A 17144-nucleotide genomic window follows, 5' to 3' on the forward strand; every position below is an offset into this window, starting at 1 on the left:
TTTTTTGTATGGTGCTTATTTTTATCTTTCATTTTACTAAAATCAAACATGCGAGCCTTACTAACTAGTACTAATAAAAATGTTTTTAAATCACTCCATTTTTCTCATACCATTTTTAGGTGCTTTTAACTTTTTATCAAAAAGTATTTTATGTTATATTGAAATATATGACAACCTTATAATCAAACCATCACATTGACTAAAATATAAGAATTTATATCTTTGCCTGTTTACTCATATATTTATATATATATATATATATATATTTTTTTTTTTTTTTCTAAATACTTATATCATAACATCATAAGAGATAAATAGTTATATCGGTCACTAAGGTTGAAAAAAATAAAATGGGTGAGTTTGTACTTTAAAAAAGGATCAAAGGCTTCACAAAGCCAAACACGGGCTCCTTTGGTAGGTTCAATTCCCCATAGAATTAATTATGCATAAGCGTTGGAGGACTGTCGCACACCAACAAAAGCCAAAGTCCAATCAATTAATTTTTATAAGTGGAGTTTACATTTTTCTTACATAATCATTCCTTTAAGATCAAGAAATACATGCCATATTCCCTCAAATGCTGATTAATATTCATTTATAATTTAACAATGGTTGGAACAAGAATTGATCAATATTTGAATCTGACTCAAGAGTTAGAGATTGAATGCTATTGATGTTGTTTTCTTTATTATCATTTTATATACCACAATACTTTTTATATTTTTTTAATAATTTTTTTTTATTTTATAGGACAACTAGAGGATCCTAAAAAGCACTAGAATTTTATCTTAGATTAGGTGGTCACCTTTAATTAGTCTTCAAGTTTCTTTTTCCTTGCTTCAATGTTTATTGTTGTATTGATCGATTGATTCTTAGACAAGTCACATATATACTGATATAAATCGCATATAAATACACGAAGAAATTAGTTAAACTCATTTATGAGTAAACAAGCATATAAATACACGAAGAAATTAGTTAAACTCATTTATGAGTAAACAAGCATTTTTGCCTTTGATATAAATTCTTATATTTTAGTCAATGTGATTGTTTGATTATAAGGTTGATCTATATAATTAATTATTATTAATTTATTATCCAACCCATTAATTATTGTATTCAAACTAATTTATTAACACTACCTAATAAAATATAGAGAATGCTTAGTTTATAATCATACTCGAATAAAATTAATTTTTTCCTGCGTTTTAAATAAATAACCCAATTAATTTTCTACTAATAATCTATATCACTTATCACCATTGACTTTATATTGGGCTTCAACATTAAAAAGGAAAAAAAATAAATTCAAGATATGTCAAATATATGTTGTGTATAAACAACTAATGGTAATTTCTCTAGCCCATTGTAAGACCACCCATCATTAGGGGATAAAATTATACTCCATGAAATGATGATGCATCCATTTTATCATTTTATAATTTAAACCAAATAAGTAGGTTTTGGACATTGATATATTGGTCATTTGTACTAGCAAAATACCACTTATTTACCCAACCTATAAGATTATAAAAAATTTGTGTATTGGGGTTGATTTTCCAATTTTAAACTGGTTTGTGCATAGGATTATATTAATCTTTAACATTCATATATGATTTGTAAGTGATACAAAATATGGTAACTAAAGACCGTTTATAGTTATTTAAAAATAAATCAAGCTTACATTGTACTTAACAAAACTAACTTTTCCAATAAAATGAACAAATGTTTAGCGTTCCTTTCCTAAAATAACAAAACAAAACTATGTTAAAATATCAGATTTTGTTCAAAACGGCATCAATTACTTAAATAAAAATATCAACAATATAGATTATTTTAATATGCCTGAACAACACAATGTTTTTTTCTCTTTCATTTTGGTATTTTTTGCAAATTCAGAACAAAAACAAAATTTTTGCGATCACAAATCATACGAATATCATGGTGTTACGAAGATCCAAGGAAAAGGAAAGGAAAAATAGATGTAAAAAAAATACACGTCTCTATCCCTCTTTATTATTATTATTATTATTATTTTATTTTTTTTTTGAGAAAGAAAAAAAAAGACCCACTTTTTGGCCTCCTTTAAAATTTTTAATGTTTGATTTGAGACACAATCCAACACATATTAGCAACTTGGTTGAACCCACAAACCCAAAAAAGCAAAGCCATAATACCACTCTAAAAAGTGCACATGATCAAAAGAAAAAAAGGGCAGACACAGAGAAAATGGCCTGGCACACACACACACACAGATGTGAGAGAGGCCTTATTTACAGTCCCCCACTCCCCCAATCATATCTCCCTCAATTTCTGATCAAAATATATATATTAATGATATCTGTGAGTGTGTGTGGATCAATTTGTGCATATTTTGATTAATTTCACGAGATCCTACTATATTTAGTTGCCAATAAAAGTAGAAAATACATTAGAATTTGCTCTAAAAGTTGCTCCCGTTTCAGGTCTTCTTCCATCCAAGACTTGTCAATCGTGTCATCAACATAAACCTCCATTTCCGTAAGTCCTTCATAAATAAAAACATAAAAAAAAAGAAATTACGTGCTCATCGTGTTGGAAATTACTAGGTAGGTAGTCATTACGTTGGTTTGAACTCATTCTCTCAAAGTCTTTTGTTTTTACTCTACTCTATTGCACGATAAAGTATATATGACGGCTAATTTATTACTAATCTCACCTATAGTTTCACACAATAGTGCCACATGTCACCACCTTACAAGTTAATTGAATTTCATATCAACATTATGACAGGGATGGTGATGTACAATTTTCTCAAAATTATTTCAGCCAATTCTTTTTGTTGGTCCAGAATTATCCTTTTGAAAAGATCCTTTTAGTTCATATTATAAAAACATATTGAATATCTTAATTAGAAGAGGATGAAATGCAAGATTGATTGTTGTGGTTTTAATTTGATTCTTATAGTTTATATTTTTTAACTCTAATTATTATGGAATAATCCTTAATGGTGTATAAAATATTTTTCATTATATAATTAACTAAAATTTTTTTAGTACAAATTAACCCAATTACTTAAATAGGAAATACATATCACATGTTTAGTACCATAACAGCGTAGATTTTTTTTTTTGTGATAAATTGACGAGATTATACATATAAGCATAATTAAACCGTAATTAACATATTTTTCTACCATACATTTGTTGTACTAATAAAAAAATAATTTACAAGATCGTAAAAATCATTAATTAAACTAAACTAAAATTATCAAAATTATGGAGACCATGTTCAAAATTAGCCCATTTGTAATTTAACCAAATTATAAATTCATATTAAAATAAAAAATACAGTGAAAATGATGGGAAAAAAAAAGCTTGAGAAAAAGAGAAGAGAAGTCGGATGGCTCAGTTGTTAATGCCAGTAGCCATGCTCCAAATGTCGAAACGCATCGCCTGCATTTGACCGTTAAAAGAAGGGGCAACGGGAAAAAAGTAAAATAAATAATAACAGTAATAATAATAATAATAAAAGGGTTTAAAAAAATTAAAAAAAATAATAATAATTTTTTTTTTGGTGGATACTTATTATTATTATTACTTTGGGGTGAGTCAAACATTTGCCTGGTGTCTCCGCCATATTTGACTCAGTCTCATCCACCTGCAACAACCATTTTTGTGCTCTCGCGAGAAAAAAAAAAAAACTGAAAATGGACACTTTCACAGAGCGGGAAGGATGAGCGGGTGGAGAGGGAGAGACACTGAAAGCTAGAAGAAAGAGGAGCAATTTTTCGTAAATCTCTTTCGATTCGGGATAGTTTCCTCTAAATTTAGCAGATCTGTGGCTAAATTTAGGGGGAATTAGGGTTTTGATTTTCTGTGTTGGGTATTGACGGACGGAGAGGGGGAGGATTAGGGTTTCTTCTTCAAGATGATGATCTCTCGGGGCTTGTTTGGGTGGTCTCCACCTCATATACAACCCTTGACTCCTGTCTCCGAGGTATCGGAGCCGCCGGAATCTCCGTCGCCCTACCTTGACCCGGGTAGTGACCCTACCGGCGACCGACTTGAGGAGCCTGAAGAGATCGAGGAACCCGAGGATATTGAGCCGCCCCCGGCTGCTGTGCCATTTTCGCGGCTTTTTGCGTGTGCCGACCGGCTTGATTGGACTCTCATGGTTGTTGGATCGATTGCCGCTGCAGCGCACGGTACTGCTTTGGTTGTTTACCTCCATTACTTCGCTAAGATTGTCCATGTGCTGAGGATTCCTCCGGAAGAGCAGTCTCAGAGATTTAGGGAGGTTAGTAACTGATTCTCGAAAACCCTCCTTCTGGGAGTTTATGTTCCTTTCATGATCGGCGTGTCTGTTTCTGAGGGAATTGCTGAAATTGAAGTTTGAAGTGCTAGAACTAGGGAGTCTAGCGAGTTTTCTTGTGCGGGATGGCTGGGCTTAGAATATAGGTCCCGGAGTGATTCTCTTTTGAAAGTTGATTGGTTTTCTTTGTAGTCGAACTAAGAGAAGCTTTCACTTGGAAGCTTTCTGCTTTAAATAGAAACAATATTTTCCTTTATCTAGATATGCCGGTTTCTTTTCTCGTCACTTATGTTACTAGTTTGGTCGTCTGAATATTCACGAGTAAATAAATGTTACCGGAAAGTTTAAATCTTGATTTAGCTGTAAATTAATCACCGGAATTTTCTTCATCAAAATTTTCGCAGTTACTCATTTCATATCTCTATAATTACACAATTTTAAGGAAAACTTACGTAATGTCAAATAACACGAGCCATGCTAGATGCCTAATTGAATTCATAAACTTTATATTATGTTCCAATCACAGTCAGTTCAGGTATATCTACTGTATAGTTTTGTTTCTTTGAAGTATAAATGCTGAGCTGTAGCAACTGTAGTGTATCTGAGGTTAATTAACTTATCAATTAGGTGCTTGACTTTAAATATATTGAAGACATGACGTATGTAGCTTGTGTTAGAAACATAGCTTTTAGTTGTATTCATATTATATTTTTGTTAATTTAATTATCTTTAGTGATTGCTTCAGGAATGATGGACTCGATCATGGAGTTGAGTGTAATTGTACTACATGATTTAAATTTTTTTTTTTTTTTTAATTTTTGCAGTCTGTAAAATTACATACTTAAACCCATTAATTCTTTTAATTGTAACTCCATATGCCCAGCAAATGCCTGTGTCAGAATTAGTGAGTAACGATAAATTTTTTTTTTGGACTTCATTTCTTTGCAGCTTGCTTTAAGAGTTGTTTATATCGCTATTGGTGTTTTCGTTGCTGGTTGGATTGGTAAGATGTAATATTTATTGGATTGGATGTTAGCCTTAGTTGAAATTCCTTTCATATTTAAGTTCGTTTTATCCGCAATCAACTAACTTGTCTGTGTGATAGAGGTTTCATGCTGGATTCTGACCGGTGAAAGGCAGACTGCTGTCATTAGATCCAGATATGTTCAAGTGTTACTTAATCAGGATATGAGTTTTTTCGATACATATGGCAACAATGGGGATATTGTTAGCCAAGTACTCAGTGATGTGCTACTCATTCAGTCTGCTCTTAGTGAAAAAGTATGTACTGGACTCCAGTTGGGACTTGAGAATAAAATTCAACTTGTGTTTTCATCTCCTACATATCCGATGGGATTTTTTATGATCATTTTTATTTTTGCACTCTTTTCAGGTTGGAAACTATATACACAATATGGCTACATTCTTCAGTGGCCTTGTCATTGGATTTATTAACTGCTGGCAGATTGCTCTCATAACTTTAGCCACTGGTCCCTTCATAGTTGCTGCTGGAGGAATATCAAATATATTTCTTCACAGGCTTGCTGAAAATATTCAAGATGCATATGCTGAAGCTGCTAGCATCGCAGAGCAGGTAAATTTTTCTTTTCTTTATTTCTTTCTTGGGACCATGGTCCTTAATCCCTACAACATCAGGGACTTGTGGTGTTTTGCCCTTCTAATATTTTAATGTACCTACCATACCATTATACCTTTCGTTTGTTAATTTAATGGACCCTCAATACTGTAAAGTCATACCTACAGTTCTGCTATGTATAATTTGGACAAAATACAGTTCACATTTTTTTTAGGATAAGTTTACTGATCTCATTCTTGATTGGTTGAGAATGATTTTAGTTGTAATGTGTAGCTGGTAGAGTGTTAGGTGATTTTTCAATGAGGGGTGATTTATTCTTGGACTTCTCTGGTATATGTTCCTTTTAGTGTATATATATTTTTTTAGTGATAAGTTCATGATAGAGGTTTCAAATCTATCCCGCATGTCACTGGAAGGAGAGGGGCATTTGGAGTACAGAGGAGTAGTTTGGCATTATGGGAGCCAGGAGGGAGGGGGGAGGGAAGGAGAGAGCAGAGGAAAGAGGGGTTAGGGAGAGAGGGGACAGGGGGAGAGAGTGATGGAGGAGGAGGGGAAAAGAGGGTTTAGGGGGAGAGGGGAGTGGGGGGATGAGGGGATTGAGGAGGGAGGGGGAGAAGGGGGAGAGAGGGGGGTGTTGGGGAAAAAGGGTGTTATATGAGACAGTGACCAAAGTTAGAAGGGGGAGGGTGAGAAATATATTTTTAGAAAGAAAAGATATACATGGAGAGGGTGGATTCTGATGACCATTCCTAACTTAAATGGCATAGATCCGAGAAAAGCTTTTCAATTAGCTGATACAAAAAATATTACCATTCTTCTTTTGTATCCCCACAAAACCTTTTATTACTCTCTTCGAGTCACCTATAAGATAGACACAATGGACATAAACCAAGTGACTCTAAGATTTTCTTTAAAACAAAGGCCACACACTAATCAGAGTAAAAATATCCCATACAATTGGAATGGATCAAGCTAAATAAATTTCTCCAAAGCTTTTGAACAATAAAATCTTGGAAGTGGATAATGTATGACAAGGTGCTCTAGATCCTCTTTCACAGCTTCATGTAAGATACTATACATCTTTGAGGACTGCAATAAAGCTAATAATCTTTCTTTGAGAGCAGTTGTTGTAGTGTGTATTTGCGTGAGATAATTGAGTTGAAATTTAAAAATGATGCAAAAGATTATTTTTTATATTCTGTGATACTGTGAACCTTTTCTTCATGAAAAATTATAAGCATTGAATATGAATGGAAAATTATTGACATGACCTTTGGAAAATGTGTGGTGCCCTTTATTTTGAAATGAGTATTAAACTTAAAATATGCAGGCAGTCTCTTATGTCAGGACGTTGTATGCATTCACAAATGAAACATTAGCCAAGTATTCTTATGCAACGTCATTACAAGCAACTCTTAGATACGGTATATTGATAAGCCTTGTGCAAGGTCTTGGGCTCGGATTCACTTATGGACTTGCAATATGTTCCTGTGCTTTGCAACTTTGGGTTGGAAGGTTCTTGGTCACACATCAGAAAGCTCATGGAGGAGAGATTATAACGGCACTATTTGCTGTAATTTTAAGTGGCCTGTAAGCGTGTTTTTCAAAATTTACTTCAAAGTTGAAATTCTTGTTTCTCACTACTACTTTCCTTACGTACGTTTTTTTTTTCTTGATAAGAAACTGGAATGCATTAATAACTTCACTTACGTATGTTATTTGTCTGTAGTGGGTTAAACCAAGCGGCTACAAACTTTTATTCATTTGACCAAGGGCGCATAGCTGCTTATAGACTTTTTGAGATGATAAGTCGGTCATCATCTGCAAGTAATCAGGATGGAGTCACTCCATCTTCCATTCAAGGAAATATTGAATTTCGTAATGTATATTTCAGCTATCTATCTCGCCCTGAAATTCCTATCTTGAGTGGGTTTTACCTTACTGTGCCTGCAAAGAAAGCTGTGGCACTTGTTGGGAGAAATGGATCTGGAAAAAGCAGTATAATCCCACTCATGGAGCGGTTTTACGATCCCACATTAGGTACAAATTTTTGTGTTCTGCTTCTCTTGGTTCTTCATATTCTTTTATTGGGGGTTCAACTGAAAGATGTTTCTTAGTGCCTCAAACTATCTGCCTATTTTTTGCTGCAGGAGAAGTTCTTTTGGATGGAGAAAATATTAAAAACGTGAAATTGGAGTGGCTAAGAAGTCAGATAGGATTAGTAACACAAGAACCTGCGTTGCTAAGTTTGAGTATACGAGATAATATTGCATACGGGCGAAATGCTACTCTGGATCAAATTGAGGAAGCTGCTAAAATAGCTCATGCACATACGTTTATTAGTTCTCTTGAGAAAGGATACGACACACAGGTAAGCCAAAAGCCATGTAAGGATTATGGCTAAAACTACTTTCATTTATTGTTCTGAGTTCCAACTTCCCCGTATTATTTTTTATTTTTTATTTTTAAAAAGTTTCAATCATCAGGTAGGCAGGGCTGGAATTGAGCTGATGGAGGAGCAGAAAATAAAACTCTCAATTGCTAGAGCCGTGCTTTTAAATCCATCTATTCTGCTGCTTGATGAGGTCACTGGTGGTCTTGATTTTGAGGCTGAAAAAGCCGTGCAAGCGGCTCTTGATCTTCTCATGCTGGGACGTTCAACAATAATAATAGCTCGGCGGCTTAGTCTAATACGGAATGCGGACTACATTGCCGTGATGGAGGAGGGCCAACTTGTTGAAATGGGTACGCATGATGAATTGTTGAGCCTTGATGGCCTTTACACAGAACTTCTCAAATGTGAAGAAGCTGCAAAGCTCCCCAGAAGGTATTATAATGAAGAGTCTAGCATTGAGAATTTTTCAACATGGTGTATTTTCTTTTGTAACTCAGCTTGTTATTTTCCATTGTTGGAAAGTTTTTCTTCAGATCAACTACAGCAAGGTTTTGATAGCTCAACTGGCATCCTAGGTTTAATCCCCTCCCCGCCTTGTATTGATTGAAAATGAAATTTAGCAGGGTTCTTCAAAATTCCCTCTGCATGGAGCAAGATTGTTAATTGTAAATTTGTAATTCTGCTGTTTATAAATTCCAAGTAGAGGTCATTTTTTAAAACTCTTCGGCTATGGGTGGATTTATTGTCTTCCCTTTTTGCTCTCCCACTTTCATCTTTGAACGATGGTTGTGTTTCTTATTTTGGAAGAGAAAATTGGGAGTCGCTATATATGTCTCTTTATGGTTGAAATTCCTCATTACTTCCACTGAATTGCTTCTGTATCATGACTTCATTCAGGATGCCAGTCAGAAACTACAAGGAGTCTTCAACTTTCCAGATTGAAAAGGATTCTTCTGCAAGTCACAGTGTTCAAGAACCATCATCCCCTAAAATGACAAAATCACCATCCCTTCAGAGAGTTCCTGGTGTTTTCCGACCAACAGATGGCGTTTATAACAACTCTCTTGAATCACCTAAAGTTCCAAGCCCCCCTCCTGAAAAGATGTTGGAAAATGGTCAGATCTTTGATTCTTCAGTTGACAAGGAACCATCAATTAGGCGGCAGGATAGTTTTGAAATGAGACTCCCAGAGTTGCCAAAAATTGACGTTCAGTCTGCACATCGTCAAATGTCAAATGGCTCAGACCCTGAGTCGCCTATTTCGCCTCTCTTGACATCTGATCCCAAAAGTGAACGTTCCCATTCACAGACGTTCAGTAGACTGCACAGCCAATCTGATGACTTCCGAATGAAAGCAAAGGAAGCTAAGGATACTAAGCTTAAAAAGTCACCAGCCTTTTGGAGGCTTGCAGAGCTTAGTTTTGCAGAGTGGCTGTATGCCGTCTTAGGAAGCCTTGGTGCGGCCATCTTTGGATCTTTCAATCCTCTTCTCGCATATGTAATTGCTCTGATAATAACAGCATATTACAGAAGGGATGAAGGTCATAACATACGGCATGAGGTAGACAGATGGTGCTTGATCATTGCTTGCATGGGCTTTGTCACAGTGATTGCCAATTTTCTGCAACATTTTTACTTTGGAATAATGGGGGAGAAAATGACTGAGCGAGTTAGGAGAATGATGTTTTCAGGTGAGCATTTCATTTTTTTATCTCTGTTTGAGTTTTACTACATGGAATAATATTTTTTATGCCTTTCAGGTTAACATTGGTTTATGTTTTTCTCATGTTCTTTCCACAAAAAAAATTACAGCTATGCTACGAAATGAAGTTGGATGGTTTGACGAAGAGGAAAATAGCGCAGACACTCTATCCATGCGTTTGGCAAACGATGCTACATTCGTAAGAGCTACTTTTAGCAACCGACTTTCTATATTTATTCAAGATAGTGCTGCTGTCATTGTGGCACTTCTTATTGGGATGTTGCTACAATGGCGCTTGGCACTTGTGGCATTGGCAACGTTGCCAGTGCTAACTGTTTCTGCCATTGCACAGGTGTGTATGCCTTACTTTCTAGTTCTTTTTTTTTCTCTTTTCTTCGTTTTCCAAATTATTTGCAGAAGGAAATGCTAACTCATGGCAGCCAGACCTTTTAAGCAAACTTCATGGACATGCATTCTCTCTGCTACCCACCCCCCTTAAAAAAGGGGAATGAACAAAGGAAAAAGGGGAAAAATAATCCCGGACAGTAGTTCATTTCCTGCTGTGTCTGATAATTAAACTTCGGTTCAGGACTTTGGATCTAAGTATTGATATGTATAGGCTTCTGACGTCACCCTTTTGCTCTGTTATTCCTAGATGGTAGTAAAAGGAGTTTAGTTTCCTAATGTTTTAAGATTTGTTTGTACATTCATTTATGTATGATTTTGTGCATGATAAAATTCTGAAGTGATGTAGGATGGGTTTTTAGTGTTAATATGCATATGTGTGAAGAATGGACACTTTAGTTTGTGTACAGTGTCCAGTGTACAGTGTCCATGTACATGTGTGTATAAGACACTCCAACGCTCTAGTTCCTTTTGGACATGTATTTCACACTCATCAAAAATATTAGACACGTGTGAGATACTTGTGAACATATGCTATTACTATTATTGAGCACTTGAACTTTTAAGTGATACATCAAACTTTTAAGTGTTCTTTAAAAAATATAAGTGCATAAACATAATTGGTTTTAAATTTCTTTTTGTAAGATGAAATCAACTAGAAAAAACATACATACATTTTTTATTGTTTTAGATCTTTTTCCAAATATTTTGCTCAGTTGAAACATGTAACTAATATCCTCAAAATTGAAGTACTATATATTTCATCACTTTTACATTTTTGGATGTAAATATCATAAACTAAGACATATTATTAATGTGAAAATTGTATGGATGTATGAGAGTATTTGAACATAATTTAAAAAATGTGCATGTTTTAATGAATGAGAGTTGTGACTATATCATGGTTTTTTTAGAAAATGATGTATTATATGGTTTCTTAGATGTGTATTTTGGCATGGCTTTTAGTTAGCTTTCTTTTTTAATTTGTGGTTAGCTATTAATGTAAATTAAGAAAGCTTTCTTCATAGTTATATTCTGTATGATCTCTATCCAGTGATTATATTCCGTGGTGTTAGCTTTGAATAAGAATTCCTCTGGATTGGGTTCTCTCTTCATGGTTTCAGGATGAACAATAATTCAATGAAATAAAAAATTTTTACATTTACAATACATGATGTCCTTTTTGTATTTTTTCAATTTAAGTTTTGTCGGATAAATTTTTTTGAAACATTGCAGAAGTTATGGCTTGCTGGATTCTCAAGGGGCATCCAGGAGATGCACCGGAAGGCATCTTTGGTTCTTGAAGATGCAGTTAGAAACATATACACCGTGGTAGCATTCTGTGCTGGAAACAAGGTTATGGAACTCTACAGACTGCAACTGAATAAAATTTTTAAGGAGAGTTTCCTTCACGGGATGGCTATTGGTTTTGCATTCGGCTTTTCACAGTTTCTGCTTTTTGCCTGTAATGCCCTTCTTCTCTGGTACACTCCACTTTCTGTCCAAAATCATACTAAGGATCTGCCCACTGCTCTTAAAGTGTATATGGTGTTCTCTTTTGCAACGTTTGCCTTGGTGGAACCTTTTGGGTTGGCTCCATATATACTTAAACGGCGCAAATCACTCATTTCAGTATTTGAAATCATAGATCGTGTACCGAAGATTGACCCAGATGATAACTCTGCACTGAAGCCACCCAATGTTTATGGAAGCATTGAGCTGAAAAATGTAGATTTCTGTTATCCTACTCGTCCTGAGGTTTTGGTATTGAGCAATTTCAGTCTAAAGGTCAATGGGGGGCAGACGGTGGCTGTGGTGGGTGTTTCTGGGTCGGGAAAGAGCACGATAATATCGTTGATCGAGAGATTCTATGATCCTGTTGCTGGTCAGGTTTTGTTGGACGGTCGAGATTTGAAAAACTATAACTTGAGATGGTTGCGGAATCATTTAGGTCTTGTTCAGCAGGAACCTATAATCTTTTCAACAACCATTAGGGAAAACATTATATATGCAAGGCATAATGCCAGTGAAGCTGAAATGAAAGAGGCTGCTAGAATAGCAAACGCTCACCATTTCATTAGTAGCCTGCCTCATGGTTATGACACACATGTAGGCATGAGGGGTGTGGATCTAACCCCGGGGCAGAAACAGAGAATCGCAATCGCTCGGGTAGTATTGAAGAATGCACCTATCCTATTGTTGGACGAGGCAAGTTCCTCAATCGAATCCGAGTCAAGTCGGGTCGTGCAAGAGGCTCTCGACACTTTAATCATGGGAAACAAAACAACCATTCTGATTGCCCATAGAGCCGCAATGATGAGGCACGTTGACAATATTGTGGTACTAAATGGTGGGCGAATAGTGGAGGAGGGTACTCACGATTCCTTGGTGGCCAAGAATGGCCTATATGTGCGCTTGATGCAGCCACATTTCGGTAAGGGTTTGCGACAGCATCGACTTGTTTAAGACATGGAACTGATTGTTCGAAACTCATCTAGTTTTGGTTGCCTTCATTAGCTCCCTCTGCACTGTTAGAGCTTCTGAAAAAAAAAAAGAGAGATTTTGTAGCTCATACATAGCTAGAGGTTTGAGGTCGGGCAGAAGGCGGATAAAGGAGGATTGTGACTGAATGGCAGCAGCAGCAGTAGTTTCTTTTGTTCAGAGTTAGGGTACAGAAGTAGGAGGTTTTTGGAGTTTGACCGTGAGGCCTTCCCTTGGGGGCTAAATCCATATTCTTTAGGAGGCAATCATCAATTCATTGGGTTTGTCTCCATGGTATATTGATTTGTTTATTGATGATTAGAGTAGGGGGTGAGTTGGGTCCAATTCTAGGTGTGGTGTTTTTCATTTTCTAAATTTTATTTTTTACTTCAAAGACTGACTCTTTCTCTCTCTCTCTCTCTCTCTCTCTCTCTCTGTATGATGAATCTCTCTAAGAATCTTGGGAAGTTAAAAAGAGAAAGCATACGTTTGTAACCTTTGTAAATACGTCGTTATAATTAATCAAATAGCTGTTCATTTTTGGTTGTGTTTAACCCAACAAATTCATTTCCTTTTCATTTTTTTCCCTTTAAGGTTTTTCATTGATTAACAGGAATGAGACTTTGACGTAGTATCATCCCACAAGATTTTGCATCGTTCGATTCAAACATATAGAACTTTTTTTTATCTCTCCCGCTCTTTACTAGCTATGAGACTTCGAAATTATCGAACATTTTGACCTTTTTAAACCTGTGAAACCTAATGCTTCTTTTCCCCGTTTTTCTGATTTTGTTAAACAAAGTCTAAGTTTCAGCTATTGAGCTCAAGTGGGAAGTAAAATAGAAGGGTGTTTTGTTTTCAACAAATCAACGATTTTGAGCTCTTGAAAATATATACCTTACAAAGAGATAGGTATATACCAACTATACAACAAAAACCAATAGTGCTTATTCAAATTCACATCCTTCAGAAACAGCTTATATATCCAACACCCTGAATGAGTCTGCAACCACTTTAAGCATGTTGCGGTACCTTCTCCACCTTCTGTCATTTGCCCCAACTACCAAGGTATAGTATCTACCTGCATGCGTATTACAAGCAACGGGATTACTTTTAGAGGTAAATAATATCTTAACTAGTTGTTTTAACAATTGGAAGTTACCTTGTTCGTGTACCACTCATCTAAATATACAAGAGCAAGAGTTCAGCTCGAATTTGAGAACTTTAACTCAAAACAAACCGTAGCGATTCCAGAAAATATAGACTAGATAAGAATTTATTTTAAGATAGCAGAATACAACTAGATCAAATGAGTTTGGTCAACGTTGATTTGAAAGTTTTTCCACTTATATCTCTTTCTGAACTGAATAGTTCACTTAAATATTCTTTAACATTTTGGGTAAAAAATTATCGTATGATCAAGAAGTATGGGAGTTAGAGCTGAAAAATCAATGAAAGGAAGGACCCTAAATTCAAATGGTACAGAATATGAGCTTACCGTTTCCAATTGCTATAGTTGCAAAGGAGGTCCGGGAGTACGCTCTAGAACTAAGTTTATACTCAAAAGTATAATAAATTTTACCATCAATCGTTCGCTGAAACAGGTAAATAAAAAATCAAGCAGATGTCCAGAAACAGACCTCAGGATAATATTATATGGAAATATTGATGTGGAGAGACTGAGAAAGATGCAAACCTCCTTCATGTCATATATGGTAGCTTGTTGATTTGGTGCAGCATAACGGTGATTTACCAAAAAGTTAACAACCTGCTCAAGTCAAGTTCAATTATTCAAGCTTCTCTTCAGAATATCAATATGATCTGAATCGAAGATTCTGTTACCTCTTCTATCGGACCTTCTTCATGGATATCCCTTTTCTCAGTTGGTATAAACTTAACTCTAACATTCTGTAGTTGCAGGTATCGATCCTTGAATGCCGAATCATGGGCTCTAAAATCAAATTCCTAGATAGCGAACATGTAGAAATTATTTGTTTTAGTATACTCTTTTGTTTCCTACAGATATGTCTCATGTTTCTACTTGTTGAAATTTTCTTACCCTCCAGTCAGAAGGGTAATAATAGGAATAACCATCTGTGGAGTCTACAAAAGCTCGATAATTTTTCGGGACTTCTGCACATACAAATCACAATATTAATTTGGAATGCAACATTAAATTATTGAAGAGAAGTGGATTTAGGGGCAAAGACAGTACCTTCGGCAAAGAGGGAACTTGCAGGGAGTAAACTTGTAGCTAGTGCTCCAACTCCCAATAGAAGCGGCCTTCTATAGCAATGGCCTAAATATTAATATCAACATCATATTACCACAGGCAATAAAGACCTCCAAGTTCAAGAGAACAGAGAGAAAAAAACACCTAAATGGAAAGAAAAGAAAAATACCAAGTAGAACTTAATAAATTCATCAATAAGTGAACAATCCCACTATAAAAACAACAGAAGTGAAGTCATCGTTTTGCTTGGTACCATGACCACTTCTCACTAAGTTGATGTTCGACCAAGAAAATAACAGATAATGATTGAATAAAGACAATGAAAATGCAATCTCAGGAGAATCTCTAAAACGCAAATAGATCTAAACAGAATTTCTGGGGGACACTGTGTTCTTCCGTAATAGTCCAGTTGGTTCAGACATTTGTACAAACACCTTGCATGCTATTTTCATATGATTCCACACAGCCCTATAAATCTTAACGAATTCCAAGAATAAGCAATCAGATTATGTACCAAAATACGTATTCTCATCGCACAAGTAATGAAATCGAAGAAAAAACCACATTCTTCAACTCTAAGCATTGGAATTAACCATAAAACTCAAGGTTGCAAATCTTACTTTCCTCAGGGGAAGTTCTCTCGGTGGAGCAAATGATGGTACTACACGAAGAAAATGAACAAGAGGCTGGTGATAGCAGGTCATTGAAAGGAAGCAACCTCGGCTGGAATTAAAGCACAATGAGACACAAGAATTGGGTCCTGAAAGATCAGTAAATGAATACACCAACCTTCAAATTTGATGCGGTGGTCGGAACCCAACTCAAGCATGAGGTTGAAACTGCCATATCTGACTGAGAGAAGCTCTCATAAAATGGAAAATGGAAAATTGAAACTCAGAATACTATCTGATCGGGTTGGGTTTATGTGGTCATATTGAAGGCTCTTCTGTTCTGTTGTTTCCTCCCTTTTGGGAAATGTTGTAAATGCTTGAAAAGGATAAAGTGAGAAATTTTTTTTAAGTGTTTTTATAATATTTGTTTTATTTCAAATATCTATTTTTATTAAATAAAATAAACTTCTAAAACTTTCTTTTTTAGTACCTAAAACATTTTTGTTGTGTTCGTGGAAAAACAACTACGAAAAATGAACATGGATAAACAAAATTACCAATACTATTGTAGTATAGATTATACTGTCATTTATTGTGTGACACGTCAATATCATTTGAAAATGATGTGAAATTCACTAATATTAAAAGATTACCTATAAATAAAAAAATTGTAGCATAAACAAAGGGAGTGAGTCCCGTAGTATCAAATGGTAAATGTGGATTTAGTCTTTGAAATTTTAAAAGAAGTACTTTTTATCCCTAAGGTTAGAGTAGGGAGAATGTCGCGAAAGATGAATTCACCAATGTTATAATTTTTAGGGGATAAATTTAACTTCGAGACATTTTTCCTCTTCAAATGGGGATGTTCTCCAAACTCAAAGGTAGAAGAGAAGGGCCTCTAAAGAGGTGCAACCAAGAGTATAGCAATTTATTTTTTTCAATATAACAACTACCAGATCAAGAGTTGAAGTATCATATCATTATTTGTAAACTTAAGGGACGAATATAATCTTTCTAGGTTTTGTTGTTATTTATGAAAGAGACCACGAAAGTCGACTTGTCTAAAAAAGAGGGATGAAGCTACTTTGAACTTGGCTGGAAGATAATATACAAGGGCTATCATACTTTTGGACAACAATAACAATTTTGTAGCGTCCAAAGTCCAGGATTCGGACTACAAAATGGTATGTAGAACTTTTTCCAGCACGATGTGGTTTGGGGACGAACCAGACGAAAGCTGGTAGGCATGTGACATTTGAGGAGAGAGGAGAGATATATGGATGAAAAGAATGATTGAGAAATATAATTACTACTTATATCTTTTCTCGATGACTCAACCATAAAAATTTCAAAATTAAGCCTTGATTCACGAATGTAGCCTCTTCATTAGACATCACATCTATATAAGTTGAAATACTAAGATCTAA

At 35.3% G+C, this 17144-nt stretch overlaps 2 protein-coding genes across 4 annotated transcripts; one reads left to right on the forward strand and one right to left on the reverse strand.

The window, feature by feature from the left end:
- The first annotated feature begins 3595 nt into the window (after positions 1-3595).
- Positions 3596-13427, forward strand: LOC111006078 (ABC transporter B family member 20). 2 transcript variants are annotated; one of them, XM_022277823.2, is made up of 11 exons: positions 3596-4278; positions 5242-5296; positions 5399-5574; positions 5687-5887; positions 7221-7480; positions 7620-7930; positions 8041-8261; positions 8377-8717; positions 9183-9976; positions 10098-10339; positions 11629-13427. In XM_022277823.2, exons 1-11 carry the CDS (start codon positions 3910-3912, stop codon positions 12856-12858), a joined length of 4200 nt encoding a protein of 1399 aa, XP_022133515.1. In that variant the 5' UTR covers positions 3596-3909; the 3' UTR covers positions 12859-13427. The 2 variants fall into 2 exon arrangements, with proteins under 2 accessions (XP_022133515.1, XP_022133517.1); XM_022277825.2 differs by lacking the exon at positions 3596-4278 and having other exon boundaries at positions 5255-5296; positions 5401-5574.
- A 263-nt stretch (positions 13428-13690) lies between these two features.
- On the reverse strand, positions 13691-16097 carry PNSL1 (PsbP-like protein 2). Of its 2 annotated transcripts, none has more exons than XM_088123106.1 (8): positions 15896-16097; positions 15727-15829; positions 15089-15172; positions 14933-15003; positions 14716-14838; positions 14570-14641; positions 14372-14468; positions 13691-13954 (listed from the first exon to the last, which is right to left on the reverse strand). In XM_088123106.1, the coding sequence occupies exons 1-8, from the start codon at positions 15950-15952 to the stop codon at positions 13851-13853; spliced, it is 711 nt and encodes a 236-aa protein (XP_087979232.1). In that variant the 5' UTR covers positions 15953-16097; the 3' UTR covers positions 13691-13850. The 2 variants fall into 2 exon arrangements, with proteins under 2 accessions (XP_087979232.1, XP_022133531.1); XM_022277839.2 differs by having other exon boundaries at positions 14933-15006; positions 15896-16095.
- Positions 16098-17144: the final 1047 nt, after the last annotated feature.

This window comes from Momordica charantia, assembly GCF_013281855.1.
Source record: "Momordica charantia cultivar OHB3-1 chromosome 4 unlocalized genomic scaffold, Mcharantia_2.0 BLBB01000004.1, whole genome shotgun sequence".
Lineage (NCBI taxonomy): Eukaryota > Viridiplantae > Streptophyta > Magnoliopsida > Cucurbitales > Cucurbitaceae > Momordica > Momordica charantia.